Source organism: Gopherus flavomarginatus, chromosome 24, assembly GCF_025201925.1.
Source record: "Gopherus flavomarginatus isolate rGopFla2 chromosome 24, rGopFla2.mat.asm, whole genome shotgun sequence".
Taxonomy (NCBI): Eukaryota; Metazoa; Chordata; order Testudines; family Testudinidae; genus Gopherus; species Gopherus flavomarginatus.
In genome coordinates this window covers 4,559,559-4,579,741 of record NC_066640.1, presented here as the reverse complement: position 1 = coordinate 4,579,741, position 20,183 = coordinate 4,559,559, and the positions used below count along the sequence as shown (strand labels likewise).

The 20,183-nt window shown below is 48.2% G+C and overlaps 1 protein-coding gene across 3 annotated transcripts in view; it reads left to right on the top strand.

Annotated features, from left to right (window-relative positions):
* The first annotated feature begins 13,611 nt into the window (after positions 1 to 13,611).
* The window catches only part of MBD3 (methyl-CpG binding domain protein 3), a 36,187-nt gene continuing 29,615 nt past the window's right edge, over positions 13,612 to 20,183 (top strand). Inside the window, exon 1 of one of the 3 annotated variants that reach the window (XM_050933816.1) lies at positions 13,612 to 13,706. In XM_050933816.1, the coding sequence (XP_050789773.1) occupies positions 13,651 to 13,706 (56 nt within the window). In that variant the 5' untranslated portion in view covers positions 13,612 to 13,650. Of the gene's footprint in view, positions 13,707 to 14,519; positions 14,820 to 20,183 lie in introns of those variants that run through there. The other 2 variants (XM_050933815.1, XM_050933817.1) reach the window with 2 other exon arrangements.

The window sequence follows — 20,183 nt, the reverse complement described above, 5'->3', positions numbered from 1 at the left end:
GAAAACTCTCCAAAGCTCTGCATTCCATGCTTAGCATGCCATGCTCTTCTGTTGTCAAAACTGCTGCTTTTTCCTGTACCATGTCTTTTGTGCAATCAAAGCAGTGAACTGCTCTTTGCTCCATTTTACCTGTTTTTACATGTTTAATTGCATATCTAGGGTGGGTATGCTTATAAATATTACCTCTGATAAGACTAGGTTCACCAGGGGATGGGAACCTAAACCCAGAGGTAAGTGGGATACAGGGAGGAAACACAAGGAGAGTACAAGATGGGAAGCCTCCTGATTCATACTGAGAAAGTAGGGCAATTGGCTAGTTATCTTAGGTGCATGTACATGAACACAAGAAGCCTGGGAAACAAGCAGGAAGAATTGGAAGTCCTGGCACAATCAAGGAACTATGTGAGTGGAATAACAAAAACTTGGTGGGGCAGCTCACATGACTGGAGCGCTGTCATGGATGGTTATAAGCTTCAGGAAGGACAGGTATGGGAGGAAAGGTTGAAGAGTTGCACTGTATGTAAGAGAACAGTATGATTGCTCAGAGCTCCAGTATGAAACTGGAGAAAAGCTTGTTGAGAATCTTTGGATTAAGTTTACAGGTGAGAGCAACAAGGGTAATGCCATGGTGCACGTGTGCTATAGGCCACCAGATCAGAAGGATGAGGTAGACAATGCTTTCTTTGGCCAACTAACTGAAGTTTCCAGATCACAGGCTCTGGTTCTCATAGAATCATAAGAATCATAGATTATCAGGGTTGGAAGGGACCTCAGGAGGTCATCTAGTCCAACCCCCTGCTCAAAGCAGGACCAATCTGACAGATTTTCACCCCAGATTCCTAAATGGTCCCCTGAAGGATTGAACTCTCAACCCTGGATTTAGCAGATGAGATCTGCTAGTTCTAAAATCTTGACGATATGGTGACCAGACACAATCAGTTCAATTCACTAACTACAAATAAGACTTCCTTAGCTTTAAAAACAAACCATGTTTTGTTAAATTTCTGATGTACCAGCACATTTAAAGTAGTTTTATTTAGTAAAGTTAAAATTCTATTTTGTGCGTGTTAATTAAATTTGCATTTCTATCCAAATACAGTGAGAGACAAAGCAATAAACAATAATCGTCAAAGTGCATCAGTCACCATTTTCTAACAAGTAAAAATTAAGAATCTGAGCAAGTAAGTTAAGCTATGTAACAGCTCCATTAAATCTATATACTGTATCCTCCTGGCTAGCAAAAAGCACCAAATTTAGTATAAAGGCTATATTTAGCTGCAAATCAAAATATTTTGGTTAATAAATGAAACATCTCTGTAAGAAAATAAAGGACAAAAATGTAAAATATGACTAAAATTGAGGATTTAAATTAAGGTTTCCTGCATGCCATGATTAAAATCAGTGACTTAAATCAAGTCACCCTGCTATAAGCAATGATATCATACATATAGTTATTTCATCAAGTCTCGCAATGGAAAAGAATCCTGCATTTTTAAACTAGCAAGCAAGTGAACAAATTGCTTGGTAAGTAAATGGTTAAGCTTGACATTGAGGTATTTTAATTTTTGCAGTACTGAAAGGTATAATCATTACTCAGTTTGTATTAAATAGTTTTTACTTTTCCAAAACAGAGTTCCATCATATCAATCTGATATACATAACATGCTTATCTTCATCTTCAAAAAACAAGAGTTCTTAGTGAATTATTTTAATTACATCAATAACTGAAGAAATTTTAATAAAAATTATGGAAACAATAGAAAATAAGTTTTGTGTAATTTTACACTTAATCTATCCCAAATTACTTAAATAGTTCTTATAAATTTCACAAAGCACCACTAAAATACAGCATCCAACACACAAAACTGCACAGCAGGCTAAAGACTGATTCAATTATTTGCATTTGATTCCTATGATTATGAAGTCTGAGAGCTACTTTTCACAGGACCATAACCTTTAGTTTCCAAGAACGAGGACTCAGTGACAACTGGTGTTCATTTTCCTCATCATGCACCTTGAAGTGATACTCCTTATCTGCCTTTAGCTCACAACCGAAGAGGAAGGTCTGTGGAGGACTTCAATCACCCTGACATCTGCTGGGAGAGCAATACAGCAGTGCATAGACAATCCAGGAAGTTTTTGGAGAGTGTTGGGGACAACTTCCTGGTACATGTGCTGGAGGAACCAAGTAGGGGCTGTGCTCCTCTTGACCTGCTGTTTACAAACAGGGAAGAATTGGTAGGGGAAGTAGAAGTGGATGGCAACCTAGGCAGTGGTGACCATGAGATGGTTGAGTTCAGGATCCTGACAAAAGGAAGAAAGGAGAGTAGCAAAATATGGACTCTGGACTTTAGAAAAGCAGACTCATAGACTTGAAGGCCAGAAGGGACCACTATGATCATCCAGTCTGAGCTCCTGCACAACATGGGCCACAGAATCCCCCCACCCATTCCTGTAACAACCTCCTGACATATGTCTGAGTTACTGAAGTCCTCAAATTGTGGTTTAAAGACATCAAGGTGCAGAGAATCCTCCAGCAAGTGATCCGTGCCCCATGGTGCAGAGGAAGGCGAAAAATCTCCAGGGCCTCTGCCAATCTGCGCTGGAGGAAATTCCTTCCTGACCCCAAATATGGCAATCAGCTAAACCCTGAGCATGTGGGCAAGACTCACCAGCCAGCACCCAGGAAAGAATTCTCTGTAGTAACTCAGATCCCACCCCATCTAACATCCCATCGCAGACCACTGGGCATATTTACCTGCTAATAATCAAAGATCAATTAATTGCCAAAATTAGGCTATCCCAACATACCATTCCCTCCATAAATTTATCAAGTTTAGTCTTGAAGCCAGATATGTCTTTAGCCCTCACTACTCCTCTCGGAAGACTGTTCTGGAACTTCACTCCTCTAATGGTTAGAAACCTTCATCTAGTTTCAAGTCTAAACTTCCTAGTGTCCAGTTTATATCCATTTGTTCTTGTGTCCACATTGGTACTAAGCTTAAATAATTCCTCTCAGGCTTCTTTTGATTAGGCTAAACAAGCCAAGCTCTTTGAGTCTCCTTTCGTAACACAGGTTTTCCATTCCTCGGATCATCCTAGTGGCCCTTCTCTGTACCTGTTCCAGTTTGAATTCATTCTTCTTACACATGGGAGACCAGAACAGCACACAATATTCCAGATGTGGTCTCACCAGTGCCTTGTATAACGGTACTAACACCTCTTTATCTTTACTGGAAATACCTCGCCTGATGCATCCTAAAACCAATTAGTTTTTTTAACAGCCATATCACATTGGCAGCTCATAGTCATCCTGTGATCAACCAATACTCCAAGGTCCTTCTCCTCCTTTGTTACTTCCAACTGATGTGTCCTCAATTTATAACCAAAATTCTTGTTATTAATCCCTAAATGTATGACCTTGCACTTTTCACTATTAAATTTCATCCTATTACTATTACTCCAGTTTACAAGGTCATCCAGACCTTCCTGTATGATATCCCGGTCCTTCTCTGTGTTAGAATACCTCCCAGCTTTGTGTCATCCACAAACTTTATTAGCACATTCCCACTTTTTGTGCCAAGATCAGTAATAAAAAGATTAAATACGATTGGTCCCAAAACCGATCCCTGAGGAACTCCACTAGTAACCTCCTTCCAGCCTGACAGTTCACCTTTCAGTACAACCCGTTGTAGTCTCCCCTTTAACCAGTTCCTTATCCACCTTTCAATTTTCATATTGATCCCCCATCTTTTCCAATTTAACAATAATTTCCCATGTGCAGCCATATCAGATGCCTTACTGAAATCGAGGTAAATTAGATCCACTGTGTTTCCTTTGTCTAAAAAATCTGTTACCTTCTCAAAGGAGGAGATCAGGTTGGTTTGGCATGATCTACCTTTTGTAAAACCATGTTATATTTTGTCCCAGTTACCATTGACCTCAATGTCCTTAACTACTTTCTCCTTCAAAATTTTTTCCAAGACCTTGCATACTACAGATGTCAAACTAACAGGCCTATAGTTATTTGGATCACTTTTTTCCCTTTCTTAAAAATAGGAACTATGTTAGCAATTCTCCAGTTGTACGGTACAACCCCTGAATTTACTGATTCATTAAAAATTCTTGCTAATGGGCTTGCAATTTCATGTGCCAGTTCATCCAAGAATATTAAAGGAAGATTAGCTGGGCCCTCCGATTTGTCCCATTCAAGTTTGGCTTCTACCTTGGATGTCGTAATATCTACCTCCATATCCTCATTCCCATTTGTCATCCTCCCATTATCCCTAAGCTCCTCGTTAGCCTCATTAAAGACTGAGGCAAAGTATTTGTTTAGATATTGGGCCATGCCTAGATTATCCTTAACCTCCACTCCAACCTCAGTGTTTAGCGGTCCCACTTCATCTTTCTTTGTTTTCTTCTTATTTATATGGCTATAGAACCTTTTACTATTGGTTTTAATTCCCTTTGCAAAGTCCAACTCTACATGGCTTTTGGCCTTTCTCACTTCATCCCTACATGTTCTGACCTCAATAAGGTAGCTTTCCTTGCTAATCCCTCCCATCTTCCACTCCGTTAGGGAACTGATGGGCAGGATCCCCTGGGAGGCTAATACGAGGAGGAAAGGAGTCCAGGAGAGCTGGCTGTATTTTAAAGAAGCCTTATTGAGGGTGCAGGAACAAACCATCCCTATGTGCAGAAAGAATAGCAAATTTGGCAGGCAACCAGCTGGGCTTAACAGTGAAATCTTCGGTGATCTTAAACTCAAAAAGGAAGCTTACAAGAAGTGGAAATTTGGACAGATGACTAGGGAGGAGTATAAAAATATTGTTTGAGCATGCAGGGGTGTAATCAGGAAGGCCAAGGCACAACTGGAGTTGCAGCTAGCAAGGGATATGCAGGGTAACAGGAAGGTCAGGGAAAGTGTGGGACCCTTACTGAATGGGAGAGGCAACCTACTGACAGATGATGTGGGAAAAGCTGAAGTACTCAATGCTTTTTTTTGCCTCAGTCTTCACAGACAAGGTCAGCTCCTAGACCGCTGCACTGGGCAACACAGTATGGGGAGATGAGCAGCCCTCGTGGTGAAAGAACATGTTAAGGACTATTTAGAAAAGCTGGACATGCACAAGTCCATGGGTCCAGATATAATGCATCTAAGGGTGCTGAGAGAGTTGGCTGATATGATTGCAGAGCCATTGGCCATTGTCTTTGAAAATTTGTGGTGAGTGGGGGAGGTCCCGGGTGATTGGAAAAGGCAAATATAGTGCCCATAGTTTAAAAAGGGAAGAAAGAGAACCTGGGGAACTAAGGATCGGTCAGCCTTACATCAGTCCCTGGCAAAATCATGAAGCAGGTCCTCAAGGAATCTGTTTTGAAGCACTTGGAAGGTGATCAGGAACAGTCAACATGGATTCACCAAAGACAAGTCATGCCTGATGAACCTGATATATCTTGACTTTAGCAAAGCTTTTGATATGGTCTCCCACAGTATTCTTGCCAGCAAGTTAAAGAAGTATGGATTGGATGAATGGACTATAAGGTGGATGGAAAGCTGGCTAGATTGTCAGGCTCAATGGGTAGTGATCAGTGGCTCGATACCTAGTTGGCAGCCTGTATCAAGCGGAGTGCTCCAGGGGCTGGTCACGGGGCTGGTTTTGTTCAACATTTTTATTAATGATCTGGATGATGGGATGAACTGCACTCTCAGCAAGTTCGCAGATGACATGAAGATGGGGGGAGAGGAAGATATGATGAAGGGTAGGAATAGGGTCTAGAGTGACCTAGACAAATTGGAGGATTGGGCCAAAAGAAATCTGATGAGGTTCAACAAGGACAAGTGCAGAGTCCTGCACTTAGAACGGAAGAATCCCATGCACTGCTACAGGCTGGGGATGGACTGGCTAAGCAGCAGTTCTGCAGAAAAGGACCTGGGGATTATAGTGGATGAGAAGCTGGATATGAGTTATCAGTGTCCCCTTGTTGCTAAGAAGGCCAACAGCATATTGGGCTGTATTAGCAGGAGCACTGTCAGCAGATCGAGGGAAGTGATTATTCCCCTCTATTTGGCACTGGGGAGGCCGCATCTGGAGTACTGTGTCCAGTTTTGGTCCTCCCACTAGAGAAGGGATGTGGACAAATTGGAGAGTCCAGTGGAGGGCAACGAAAATTATTAGGCGGCTGGGGCCCATGACTTACAAGGAGAGGCTGAGGGAACTGGGCTTATTTAGTCTGCAGAAGAGAAGAAGGCTGCTATCAAATCCCCCCTCACTCAACTACATGAAGGGGAGTTCCAAAGAGGATGGAGCACGGCTGTTCTCAGTGGTGGCAGATGACAGAACAAGGAGCAATGGTCTCAAGTTGCAGTGGGGGAGGTCTAGGTTGGATATTAGGAAACACTCTTTCACTAGGAGGGTGGTGAAGCACTGGAATGGGTTCCCTAGGGAGGTGGTGGAACCTCCTTCCTGAGAAGTTTTTAAGGTCAGGCTTGACAACGCCCTGGCTGGGATGATTTAGTTGGGAATTGGTCCTGCTTTGAGCAGGGGGTTGGACTAGATGACCTCCTGAGGTCTCGTCCAACCCTAATATTCTATGATTCTAAGAACTAGTTGACCTCTGTGAAAGGACTTAATTCTTCATTTTAGTCCAGTTCCTATTGGTAGGGATCCATCTTCCAAAATATTACTAACATTAATTGAAACTCTTGCTGGAGTTCTAGGAGTGGGGGTTCAGTCTACATGTGCTTCCTGTGTAGTACCTGTTCCTTTGACAAAGGACTGACAATTCCTGAAGCCCGACAATTCCTGAAACCCAATCTACAGAAAAGCCACCTCTTAAAAGAGCCAGTTTCTGTATAGAAGCTGTGATAATATGATGTGGATGGGATGAGATCAGTGAGGGTTACTGGAAGAAAAGTATCTTCAAGTACCAAATGCCATAGTGTTTAGGCACTTCAAGAAGCAGGTAGACTTTGGATTTGTTTATCTTTAGTTGTATAGAAACACAAGTGGCTGAGCATAACATTTCCAATGATGGCTGCATATCTCAGATTAGCATTAATGAGTTGGCAAAAACTAATTTACATTTTTGCTACTCTTCAGGCAGTAGGTGCAAACTTTTATTAAATTTCTTCCAGTAATTACTGGCCATATGTCATAGCCAGTCTTTCCAAATTGACTGTCTTAGTGCCATTTTTTAAAATATCTAATCCATATGTCAAATATCTTATACAAAGTACTGAGAGACCATGGTTCGATAGGAATATAAAAATCCTAACCCTTGCAAACTTGAAATACTCCACTAGGGGGCATATTCAGTGTTAGACTAATGCTAGCTGGACTATAACCAAAAGACTACAAAGTTTTTAGTAGTAGTTTCACATCTATGAAGGTGGGAGGGGGAAGATATGCAGCTCTGTTTTTTAAAAACTGTATAGTTTTTAAATAGCTTTAAAAAAGGTCTTGGAATGTACACAATGAAATCCTCTTTCTTCTTTGCATGAGTGTTCCTGCACATTTCACTCTTGGCGCACATGCACCCAAGACTGGATTCTTTTGGGCTAGCAGCATCCATTGAGGCTGTGCCTGTGCCCTAGATGCCCTCCCACCCACAACTCATGGCATAAAGGGTAAAATGAGCCCAAATGCCTCTTCGTTCCTTTTTACTGCCCATAGCTGTGTGATGGAATCTCTAGCACTGTCCACTGTACTCACCACTGTCCAATTGATCTTAGATGTAGGATTTATTAGTTTAGTTAAGTTTCTTTTTGCCCACTGCTGGCAGTTAGCAGGGGGCACAAGACAGTCCGGGCTCTGTCAGTGAAGGGCCATAAGTCAGAGATGAGCCTTGCCTATATCTCAGTACAGATACTTAAGGCAGCACCTGCTAAGACTAAGAACCAGGCTGCTTGGGTATCAGTCCCTTGGCACCGATCTCAGCACCAAGTTCCTCAATACCCAGTGCCTATCCATCAGCTACATCTTTGGCAGTGACAGTACCCATCACATAGGTACCAACTGCTGCTTTACCTGAGACATCAGTCCAACCTCTTTAGCACTAAAGTAATGCTCAGGACTGAATGATATGTTGGTGGGGCTGATACCGGCATTGCCATTACTAGAGAGGCTCAAGTAAGTCTTTACAAAACTCCCTACTGTAGTGCCTCTATGTCTGACTATACCTATGACTCCTATACCAACCTTTCTGGTGCACAGGCAGAATGTTCCTGACACATCTGCCCCTCCTTGAAGGAGATATATTGCTTCTCATCCCCTAAACACAGCAGGGATTTATTCCCTACCTGTTCTTCATCACCCCCTAGGTAGCTCAGTGGGAGTCAGGGAGGAATTGATGAGAGCTAGGAAGAGGTCAGGTCCTTATAAGGATCACCCCCACCTTGCATCCCCTGATGTGCCCTCCATTGCATTACCCATAGCCAGGCCATACTAGTCCCACTGAGGATGTTCAGAAACCCAGCATCCTCCACTGTATCACTGGTCATGTCTTTCTCACCAAAGAGGTGAATTAAGCCTCCACAGATGACTCGTCTCCATTTGCAGCTGCTGCAGAGGTAAGAAGAGGAGAGTGAAAAAGGGCATTCTCCTGAGCAGGAGCATCAGATCCAGGCTCCAATATCCTCCTCTTCCCCTGATGAGGCGGGCAACCCACTTTCAGCGGCATTGGCAGATGAATTCAAACTCCTCCAAGACTTGATAAAACAGATGGCTGAATCCTGGATGTTCCTATGGAGATTATACCAGAGAAGCAACATAAACTCTTGGATATACTCCACTCTGTAACTCCAAGAAAAGAAGGTTTGCCATGTTGACCATTTATGGTCTGTTGGAACTCACGAATAAATCTGGCACCTGCTTCTCTATCCACTATCCAAGAAAGCGGACAGAAGTTGGCTTCTGTCTGCAGGGTTGTGATGATTGTTTTGAGCCTGATGAGTCATTCCTGAGCCTGACTGTTTGGAACCTGATGATCCATTTGAGGTAATTACCTGCAAGTCCTAAAGGTCCAGCCAATCCACAAACACGGGTCTCATCAAGTGACCCCAGATAGGTGTACTGGCTCCTAAAGAAAGCAGCTACTCCCCTCACTACCTTGTCAGATACTTCCAACTGCCTGGTGGTTCTAACAGACTGTTCCTGCTTCAGTCATAGCCAGGCACCCAGCTCACCTACAATGATAGCATCAGCATAGGCCAGACAGTTATATTCAGAACTGGTGACTATGTCAAACACTAAGCTAAGAGTAACCCTGTGGACCTCATCCCAATTTCCTGCCCTAGGTGGTTTCAAAATTCCACATAAATCAGTCCATTCGGCTCCTGATTTTCTTTCCTAAGGTTCTCTACCCTGCTGAAGTGAAACTTCATACACTAATTATTGTGAGGATGTTAACTTTTTGTTTGGATAGAGCAAACCCATTCAGGGACACACCTAGACTATGTGAAGTATTTTCAGACAGAGTCAAAGAGCAAATTATATCCACTCAGATGTTATCCAAGTGGAAATCAGACTGCATAAGAATTGGCTACAGGATAGCCAGGAATGAGGCCCTGGCCATAGTAGAATTCATTCCACCAGGGCAGTGGTTTTCAACCATTTTTCATTTGCGGACCCCTAAAAAATTTCAAATGGAGTTGCCAGACCCCTTTGGATGACAGGTTGAAAACCACTGCACTACATTGGTTGCATCCATCAAATTTCAGTAGGGCTATCCTGAAATCACTCTTCAAGTAGGACTCTTCATTCCCACCTCCAAGCAAGCAGACAACTGGTTGTCAGTCACCAAGAGTGAAATCTGTGTGAACAGTCACATGAAGAAGAAAAAAGAATGAGGAGTACTTGTGACACCTTAGAGACTAACAAATTTAGGCTTTTGTGGGCTAAAACCCACTTCACCAGATACAGAAAAGAAAGAAGAGTTACTTATCCTACAATAACTGTGGTTCTCCATGTGTTACCAACACAGATTCCATGACCCACTCTCCTTCCCCACTAATGCGGAGTCCTATTCCTATGGGATTCTATCTCGGCAAAAGAACTGAAAGACAATTGGGCCCGCTCCACCCTTTATGCCCTTGAGAGAGGGGAACAAGGGCTTCTATGATGCAGACATGGCCTCAGTGCCCCAGTGGACACTGCTAGCCAAAAAGAATCTGCTCTTGAGCACATGGGGTGTATGCACACCAACAGTGGAATCTGTATGAACAACACATCTCGAAGAACCACAGTTACTGTAGGTTAAGTAACCATTCTTGATTCATCATGATGGGAAGGTTACTGCTAGAGCTGGTAACAGTATTTTTGTAGAAACGTTTGGACAAAAATGACTTTTCAACCAAAACAAACATTTTTGCAGAAAATATTTATTTTGGTCAAAATGTTCTGGGGTGGGGTTTTTTTGTGTGTGTGTCAACTTTTTTCAGTAAAAGTTTCAAGTTTTTTGTTTATTTTATTTTTTTTTACCAAAAACCTGAAGATATTTTTCATTGTAAATTTCCTGTAAAAAGAACTGGCCTTTTTGATCAGCTCTAGTTACTACACATATCTTCCAATCCACTCATGCAAGCTTTCTGGAAATAACTGTAGAGCTGGACATTTCATAAGTACTTACTACAAGAAACCAGTGCTACATACAAAACTATATATTTTTTTAAAAGCCCCTCTAGAGAGTGAATGACTTTGGAAAAAACAGAGAACTCTATGCTGCATTAATTAGAAGCAGAGTAATCATGGATCTAAAAAGATAATCTCTCCCACTAAGAAGAAACAAATACATATATTAATCAACTATCTCCCAGAACGTAGCTATTAGCCTCTTCAGTAGTTTTGAACTCCTGTCACATAGACTGGACAACTTGAGCTCAGCATGCCTGGGATACTGGATTTTTTCTACCCTTTGGACTTGCACATAATATGTGCTGCTCATATCCTTCCTTGATCTCTTGCTGCTTGCCATATAAGGTAATTGGAAACCAGTAAGAGAGCCGTATTTTTTTTTTTAAGTAGTATAAGTAAAACTACCAAAAGCCTCCAGACCAGCTGTTCTACAGAGATAGGTAGAGGAAGTAATGAACGTTTAAATAGAACTGTGGTCAGAAGGATTTGAGTGACGGTTGGGGATATACCCACTTACATATCACCATGGGGCTGGGAAGGTCTGAGGACACAGGCAGGGTATCTGAACAGCTCCATAGATGTGCGTATTCCAAAAGTCCTGAGCTTGTGTACCTACTGTGTGCACATGTCAACAGTGACGATCCACACAGGCAAGTACTGAAACTACTTTTGGAGCTGACCACTGATTTATCAGGAAAAAGGGGGATTCACTGTCCCACGTGCAGCATACGAACATCAACAAAGAGATGCAAAAAGGACGAAAAAAACCTGTTCCTAGAAAATAGCCTCGAATGACCACCCTGTGCAAACCAAACCAGTCCTGTTCCTCCTCTGGTTCTGTACTTCAGGGGTGGCCAAAGTAGGGGCCAAATGGCCTACCATACTCCCCTTTGCTCCAAGCAAAGGCAACAAGTTCCTCAATGAGACATGCCACCATCTCCAGGCAGAAGTGACAGGTCCCTGGGCGAGATGCTCTCCAGGCAGAGGAGACAGGTCCCTGGGCAAGCCATGCCCCACTCCTACCTTGTCTCCAGACAGTGGTGACAGGACCCTAGGCAAGACACACGCCCTCATCTCTGGGCAGAGGCAAGGGGTCCCTGGGCGAGATGCCCATCTGTCTCTGGGCGGAGGTGATGGGTTCCTGGGAAAGTCACCCATCCATCTCCCGGCGGAGGCAACAGGTCCATTGCCAAGATGCCCACCCATTACCAGGCGGAGGCGATGGGTCCTCGAACATGATGCCCACCATCTCCGAGCGGAGGCAACGAGTTCCCGGGTGAGATACCTGTCTCCAGGTGGCGGCAATGGGTCCCCGGGCTATATACCCACCTGTCTCCAGGCAGAGGTGATGGGTTCCCAGGCTAGATACCCACCTGTCTCCGGGCGGAGGTGATGGGTCCCCAGGCTAGATACCCACCTATCTCCGAGCGGAGGTGATGGGTCCCCAAGCTAGATACCCACCTGTCTCCGAGCGGAGGCGATGGGCCCCCAGGCTAGATATCCACCTGTCTCCAGGTGGAGGCGATGGGTCCCCAGGCTAGATACCCACCTGTCTCCGGGTGGAAGCAACAGGTCCCCGGACAAGATACCCACCTGTTTCCGAGCAGAGGTGATGGGTCCCCGGGCTAGATACCCACCTGTCTCCTGGCGGAGGCGACAGGTCCCCGGGCGAGATACTCACCTGTCCCCGGGCGAGATACTCACCTGTCTCCGGACGGAGGCGATGGGTCCCCGGGCGAGATACCCATCTGTCTCCGGACGGAGGCGATGGGTCCCCAGGCGAGATACTCACCTGTCTCCGGGCGGAGGTGATGGGTCCCCTGGTGAGATACCCACCTGTCTCCGGGCGGAGGCGATGGGTCCCCTGGTGAGATACCCACCTGTCTCCGGGCGGAGGGGACGGGTCCCTGGGCGAGATACCCACCTGTCTCCGGGAGGAGGTGATGGGTTCCCGGGTGAGATACCCACCTGCCTCCGGGTGGAGGTGAATGGTTCCCAGGTGAGATACCCACCTGTCTCCGGGTGGAGGGGACGGGTCCCCGGGCTAGATACCCACCTGCCTCCGAGCGAGGTGATGGGTCCCCTGGTGAGATACCCACCTGTCTCCGGGCGGAGGCGATGGGTCCCCTGGTGAGATACCCACCTGTCTCCGGGCGGAGGGGACGGGTCCCTGGGCGAGATACCCACCTGTCTCCGGGAGGAGGTGATGGGTTCCCGGGTGAGATACCCACCTGCCTCCGGGTGGAGGTGAATGGTTCCCAGGTGAGATACCCACCTGTCTCCGGGTGGAGGGGACGGGTCCCCGGGCTAGATACCCACCTGCCTCCGAGCGAGGTGATGGGTCCCCTGGTGAGATACCCACCTGTCTCCGGGCGGAGGCGATGGGTCCCCTGGTGAGATACCCACCTGTCTCCGGGAGGAGGGGACGGGTCCCTGGGCGAGATACCCACCTGTCTCCAGGCGGAGGTGATGGGTTCCTGGGTGAGATACCCACCTGTCTCCGGGTGGAGGGGACGGGTCCCCTGGTGAGATACCCACCTGTCTCCGGGCGGAGGCGATGGATCCCCTGGTGAGATACCCGCCTGTCTCCGAGCGAGGTGATGGGTCCCCTGGTGAGATACCCGCCTGTCTCCGGGCGGAGTGATGGGTTCCTAGACGAGACACCCACCTGTCTCCAGGCGGAGGGGACGGGTCCCTGGGTGAGATACTCACCTGTCTCCGAGTGAGGTGATGGGTTCCTGGGCGAGACCCCCACCCCTCACACGCTGAGGTTGGCATCTCACGTCGCCAGCCTCTGCGGGCATCAGCCCAGTCTCCCTGGGGCCGCCTACTCCGGGCCCCCGCGGGGCGCTGCGTGGGGCTGGCGCGCCCAGCGCCGGACCTGCAGGGGGCAGCGAGGCGCGCGGCGCGGGGCCGAGCCTGCAGGGGGCGCCAGCGGGCGGGGAGGAAGGGACCCCTGCCCCCTGGCCGCGCGGCAGCTCCGCTCGCCCTCACTCCGGCCAGGGGCGGCGGAGGGAAGATGCCCAGGGCGGATCTGCCGGGACACAGAGGCGGCCAGCGGCGGCCGGCCCTGGGGTGAGGCGCGCGGGGCCGCGCTACACGGGGCATGAGGTGGGGGTCCCGGGGGGTGAAGTGGGGGACAGGTGAGGTCAGGGGTTGGGGGGCTGATGGGGCAGAGGTCCCGGGGGAGATCGGGGCTGGGTGGGGGCCCTGCGGGGGGCACCGGGGGAGGTCACTGCCGAGGCTGGGCTCCTGTGGAGGCGTTGGGGGTGGTACGTGAGGGGCAGGGGCTGATGTGTGGGTCACTGGTCTGTGGGGCTGGGCTTGGCGGAGGGCGCTGCACCCCCCGGATCCCCCCGCCCCCACCTCTCAGGAGGGGACTATATAGCTGAGCCGCCCGCGCCGCACGCGGTCTCTCTGGGCGGAGGGATACAGGGTGGTCTGCTCTCCCCCTCCCCAGCTTGGCGCCGAGGAGGCGGAGCAACGGCCACCGCGCGCGCCGAGCTGCTCGGGAGGGGGAGTAACGGCCGCCGCGCGCGCCACTCAGGCGGGGGGTAATAACCCCAGCGACTCTCGGGGGGGAGGGACGGAGAGTGGAACAGCCGAGGCGAGCCAGGAGCAGTGAGGGGTTGCGGCGCCGCTGGAGGGGGAGCGAAAAGAGAGAGGAACAGCGGCAGCCGTGTTGCGGGGGGGAGGCGGGGTAGTAAGGGCCGCGGCGTCGCTTGGCGGGGGGGTGAACAGAGAGCGGAACAGCTGAGTCTCGGTTGGCAGGGGGAGGAGGTAAGCGAAGAAGAACAGCCCGTGGCGGAGGGGGCGCCGCTGTGGTGGGCGGGTGACTGGAACAGCCACCAGAGCCGTCACCTCTCCCGGGCGGGGGGCGGACCCGCGAGCCGGCGCCAGCGCGGCGGGGGACGGAGTGAGTAGCCGAAGCAGGGAAGAGCCGGCGCTGCCCGCGGAGGGAGGAGTGCGCGGCGGCCAGGAACAGCCGGTGGAACTAGCCTGGGAGCCGGCGGCGGCGGCTGCTCAGTGATCACGGCGGAGCGAGGAGGGAGCGATCGCAGGCCGAGCCCCGGCGGAGATGGAGCGGAAGAGGTGGGAGTGCTCAGCCCTCCCGCAGGGATGGAAAAGGGAAGAAGTGACCAGAAAGTCGGGGCTCTCAGCCGGCAAGAGTGATGTCTATTACTATAGGTGAATGTGCCATGGGGGGCCATGGGGTGCCGGGGGGCCGGCCGCCCTGCCGCAGCCATGCGTTACTCTAGCTCAATGTGCTATGGGGCCCGGGAGCTGCCCTCCGATGTCTGTTGCAATACGTGAAGGTACAGTAGGTGGTCTGGGGGGAACCCCTGCCCCGTCAGATGTTACTATAGGTGCTGTAGGGCCTAAGGGACTGGGAGCCTGTCCTTCCTGGTCCACCTATATCTGTTACTATAGGTGAATGCACTATGGAGGGGCTGGGGGGAGCATGGGGTGGGAAGCATCTGTCCTACCAGCGATCTCAGTTACTATAAGTCAACGTGCTGTGGGGTTGGGCACCCACCCTACCACATTGTTCTAGGTAGCAGATGGCACATTCTTCTGTAGTAATAGACATCAGTGTGGCTGGGTGAGCAGCACCCCAATAACCTTTTTCTACACTGCTGTCTGTTACCTTAGGTGAATGTGCCGCAGGGGGCCACAGGGCCCGGAGTAATAGCTTGCTGTAGATGCATGTGCTGTTAGAGCCCACTGAGTTGGGAGAGTAGGGGGAAGAAAGGCTGACCTACTAATGTCTGTCACTGTAGGGAACTGTGCCATGGAGGTGGATGCTGCATAAAGAATATGGGATCTTAAGGTGATGCTGTTTAGTGTTATCAGTCACTATATGTGAATATGCTGTAGAGTGATTGCAGAGTGGGCCATTGTGTCTGGGGAGGGGCTACATGCCTTGTCACAGTGATATCTGTTTCTGTAGGCAGGCCTGTTATGGGATCTATGGGCGCAGGGGGGTCAGAAACAATTTGTCCTGCTTCCATGACGTCTGTTTCTAAAGATGAATGTGCTATAGGGTCTGTGTGTGTGTGTGTGGGGGGGGGATGTCAACCTGCTCTGTTAGCATGAAATCTATTACCATCAGTGAATGTGCTGTTGGGGGAAGCATGTGGTATGGATGAGCTGCCCACTCTGCCAGAATCATGTATATTAATGTAGTTAGTTGTATGTGTCACGTGTCTGTGGGTGGGACACAGTGCCCACAGGGAATTCACAAAGGCGGTACCACTGTTCTCAGGACCTGCCAAGATGATGTCTAATAGTTGTGGTAGAATAGCTGTGGGGGGCAGGGAGGGTGTTGTGCAGAGCTGAAGGAGTGAAGCAGGAGTTCACCTACAGCACTGAGCTGGCAGATAGGGATTTTGGCCATGAAGGGTAAGGAGATGTACACCATCAACTTCTGCAAAATCACAGGCTTCAATTTTAAAATCTAACCGTAATGGCTAAGAAGAGACCTTTCAAACTTAGACTAAGTATAAATCAATGCAATGTCGTCTTCCTCAGTATACAGATTGAAAATGTCAGCCCTTCTATTGTTGCTCATAGTTTCTGCAAAAGAAAGACAGACCTCTTTTTAGTAGTTTGTCAGCTGCTCAAAATGTGTGAGATATACCTACTAGTTCAGGAACCTGAGGGCTGGGCCTACAAAATTAAAGCCATATACCATTTGTCTACAGTGAATTTTCCAGATACGTCAATTTGCAAAAGATACAAGGTATAATACAACTTTTATGCAATAACTAAACTTTTAGTTACTATTGCATCCTCCATTACTGTGGCCAGGTTTATACTTCAAATTTAGGTCATCCTAACTGTGTTTCTTAGGGTTGTGAAAAAATCACACCGCTGACTGAACTCCTGGTCTAGATTTAGCTACTGCCTCTCAGAGAGTTGGATTAACTACAGCAATGGAAACCCCCCTTCCACCATTGTAGGAAGTGTCTACATTATGGCACTACAGCTGCAGCACTGTAGTACCTATAGTGCAAGGGTGGGCAAACTTTTTGGCCTGAGGACCACATCTGGGTATGGAAATTGTGTGGTGAATGCTTACAAAATTAGGGGTTGGGGTGTGGGAGGAGGTGAGGGCTCCAACTGTGGGGTGTGGGCTCTGGGGTGGGGCCAGAAATGTGGAGTTCAGGGTGCGGGAGGATGCTCTGGACTGGGACTGAGAGGTTTGGAGGTGGGAGGGAGATCAGGGCTGGGGCTGGGGGAGAGGCCCAGGGGTGCAGGCTCCTGGCAGTGCTTACCTCAAGTAGCTCCCAGAAGCAGCGGCATGTCCCCCCTCCAGCTCCTATGTGAAGGCCAGCCAGCTGGCTCTGCACGCTGCTGTGTCCGCAGGTGCCGCCCTTGCAGCTCCCATTGGCCATGGTTCCCAGCCAGTAGGAGCTGCAGAGGCAGCGCGCAAAGCCCCCTGGCTGCCCCTATGCATAAGAGCCAGAAGGGGGACGTGCTGCTGCTTCCGGGAGCCACGTGGAGTGGGGAAAGCTGACCTCACTCGCTGGCCGGAGCAGGGCACGCCCTGGACCCCGCTCCCTAGCAGGAGCTTGAGGGCCAGATTAAAACATCTAGAGGGCCGGATGCGGACCCCGGGCCATAGTTTGCCCACCCCCACTGCAGTGAGAGAGAACCATGGGGCTTGTCTGCACTTGAAACACTACAGCAATGCAGCTTCACTTCTGTAGCACTTCAGTGTAGATCAGTGGTTCTCAAAGCCATTTCGCTGCTTGTTCAGGGAAAGCCCATGGCGGTCCAGGCCGGTTTGTTTACCTGTTGCATCCGCAGGTTCGGCCAATCACAGCTTCCACTGGCTGCAGTTAGCTGCTCCAGGCCAATGGGGGCTGCAGGAAGCGATGCAGGCCAAGGGATGTGCTGGCCGCCCTTCCAGCAGCAAGTAAACAAACCGGCCCAGACCACCAGGGGCTTTCCCTGAAGAAGCGGCGGCCCAACTTTGAGAAGCACTGGTGTAGATAATGCCTGCTCCAGTGGAAGGTGTTCTCCCGTCAGCATTCCTAGATTAACAGAAGAATTCTTCCTTTGACCTAGTGCTGCATATACGGGGGCTAAGGTCCGCTTAACTATGTTGCTCAGGGGGGTGTGGATTTTTCACAGCCCTGGGCCTGAGCAACATAAGAATGGCCATACTGGGTTAGACCAGTGGTCCATCCAGCCCAGTATCCTGTTTTCTGACAGTGGCCAATGCCTGGTACTTGAGAGGGAATGGACAGAACAGCAATCATCAAATGATCCATCCTCTGTCATCCACTCCCAGCTTCTGGCAAACAGAGGCTAGGGACATTCAGAGCATGATGTTGTATCCCTGCCCATCCTGGCTAATAGTAATTGATGGATCTATCTTCCAGGAATTTACCTAGTTATTTTTTTTAATCCTGTTAAGAGTTTTGGCCTTCACAACATCCCCTTGCAAAGAGTTCCACAGGTTGACCATGCATTGTGTGAAGAAGTACTTCCTTTTGTTTGTTTTAAACCTGCTGCCTGTTAACTTCAGTGGTTGACTCCTAGTTCTTGTGTTATGTGAAGGAGTAAATAACATTTCCATATTCACTTTCTCCACACTAGTCATGATTTCATAGACCTCTGTCATATTCACCCTTAGTCATCGCTTTTCCTAGTTGAAAAGTCCCAGTCTCATTAATCTTTCCTCACATGGAAACTGTGCCATAATCCTAATCAATTTTGTTACCCTCTCTGTACCTTTTCCAATTCCAGTATATCTTTTTTGAGATGGGGTGACCAGATCTGTATGCAATGTGCAAGATGTGGGCATATCATGGATTTATGTAGAGGCATAATATTTTCTGTCTTAATATCTACCTGTTTCCTAAACACTCTCATTAGCTTTTTTGACTGCCGCTGTAAATTGAGTAACTGAGTCGATTTCATTTTCTAATGTAGACCAGCCCACAGGGTGGGGAAAAAATACTCGTCACTTTTAACACCTCTGCATTTTTCTGAAATTTGTTTAGCTGACCATTTATGTGTTCAGTTACATACTGTATGTGTATAGTTCCAGTCATTGTTCATGGAAGTTAGATATTCAGTTGTGCACCAAAATGATTGGAATACAAGCTCTTTGTGCCATCATTAGACTTAAGAATTAACACTCAACTGATTTGAATGGTGGTGGCAGTTAGTGCTGTTGTAGGAGCAGCAGTGATCTGTATGCTGTGTGTAACGTGTATGCTCAAAAGGTCTGTTACACTCCCCCGCCCCTTTGAATACCTGTGAGGTGGCTTTCCTGCACCCCTCCATCCTGGAATGCTTGTGGGATGAATAGGCTGCTTAAATAGCTGGAAGATTAGAAGAGCTCCCAGGTAGACAAGTTGTCTGGGACTCTAATTAGGCAGCACTCACACGCCCAATGCATGGACCCTGGCTGAGGTGGAGTGTGACAAACCAGACATGGCCAAGTCATCTCTAGTCGCCAAGTCATCTCTAGTCACAGGCCATGAAGTCCTTAAAAGGGGAAGGGGCCATGTGATCAGGAGTGCACTGACAAGCTTGTACCTCCCATGAAGGCCCTTCGCCCAGACCGCCTGGCCAGTGGTTCGCTGCTTTACATTCCATTGTGCCTTGGGAAGACATATCTTCATCACACCATCCATTGCTGTGCTGTGGGACACTTACCTTAAAGAATCCTGACATCTCCAGTGCTGTGCCTGTCCTGGAAGTGTGAGTATGCGAGTGTGAATGTGACCCCCCCCACCCTCTTTTTTTGAGTTTAGCTATCAGTATAATAAACGTGCTGCTTTCTGCCAAACTCTAGTGGGTCATTAGTCTTTCCTAAGCTTACGAGCTGGCCCAATTTTGGGTAACAAGTCCTTCTCTGAAGTGCTCTTCAGGATAAGAGGATTGTACAGTAGTTTTGTGTTTGGAACGTTTTCTCTGTAATCACGAGTTAGAAATTAACTCTTTACATAAAAGTTTCCCTTTTGCAGAAGAAGAATGTGTTTGTGTGCCGGGAGGGGGGTCAGACAAATGCATTCCACCCTCCAGGGTCAGCCTGGGATTGGGTGTCTGATATTACTCGTCAAAGTCTGGTTGGAAATTAGGCTCTCCCATAAGCATGGTTCATGGATGGAATTCCAGCAGCAACCTCCCACTTCCCAGCAGCCAGCTGTGGGGGGGCTGGGTGTCTCACCAGGTTGTGGCTTGTGACAGAGTAGTGACTTCAGAAAATAAAAGAACTGAGAGAGCAGCTGTGTCCACTTTTGTAAGAGCTCTTTTGGAGCCTAAATGGAGCAAAGTAATATTGAGAGCAGGGAATGGTTCACCAGCAAATGGTTTCAGGTACTGCCTGCAATTATAAAAGTCTCACTTTGGAATCCAGGAAGAGAGAGGGTGATCAGTTTTGTCACAAGAGAGATTCCTCAGAAGCATTTCCTTTTAGGAGTTTTGTCTAAAAAGGCATTCCCCAAACAATTCTGTATCTGTCAGCCCCATAACATTCATTTATTTGGGGTTTCTTGCTTCCACAGTGCACCAACCAACATTCCTATAAAC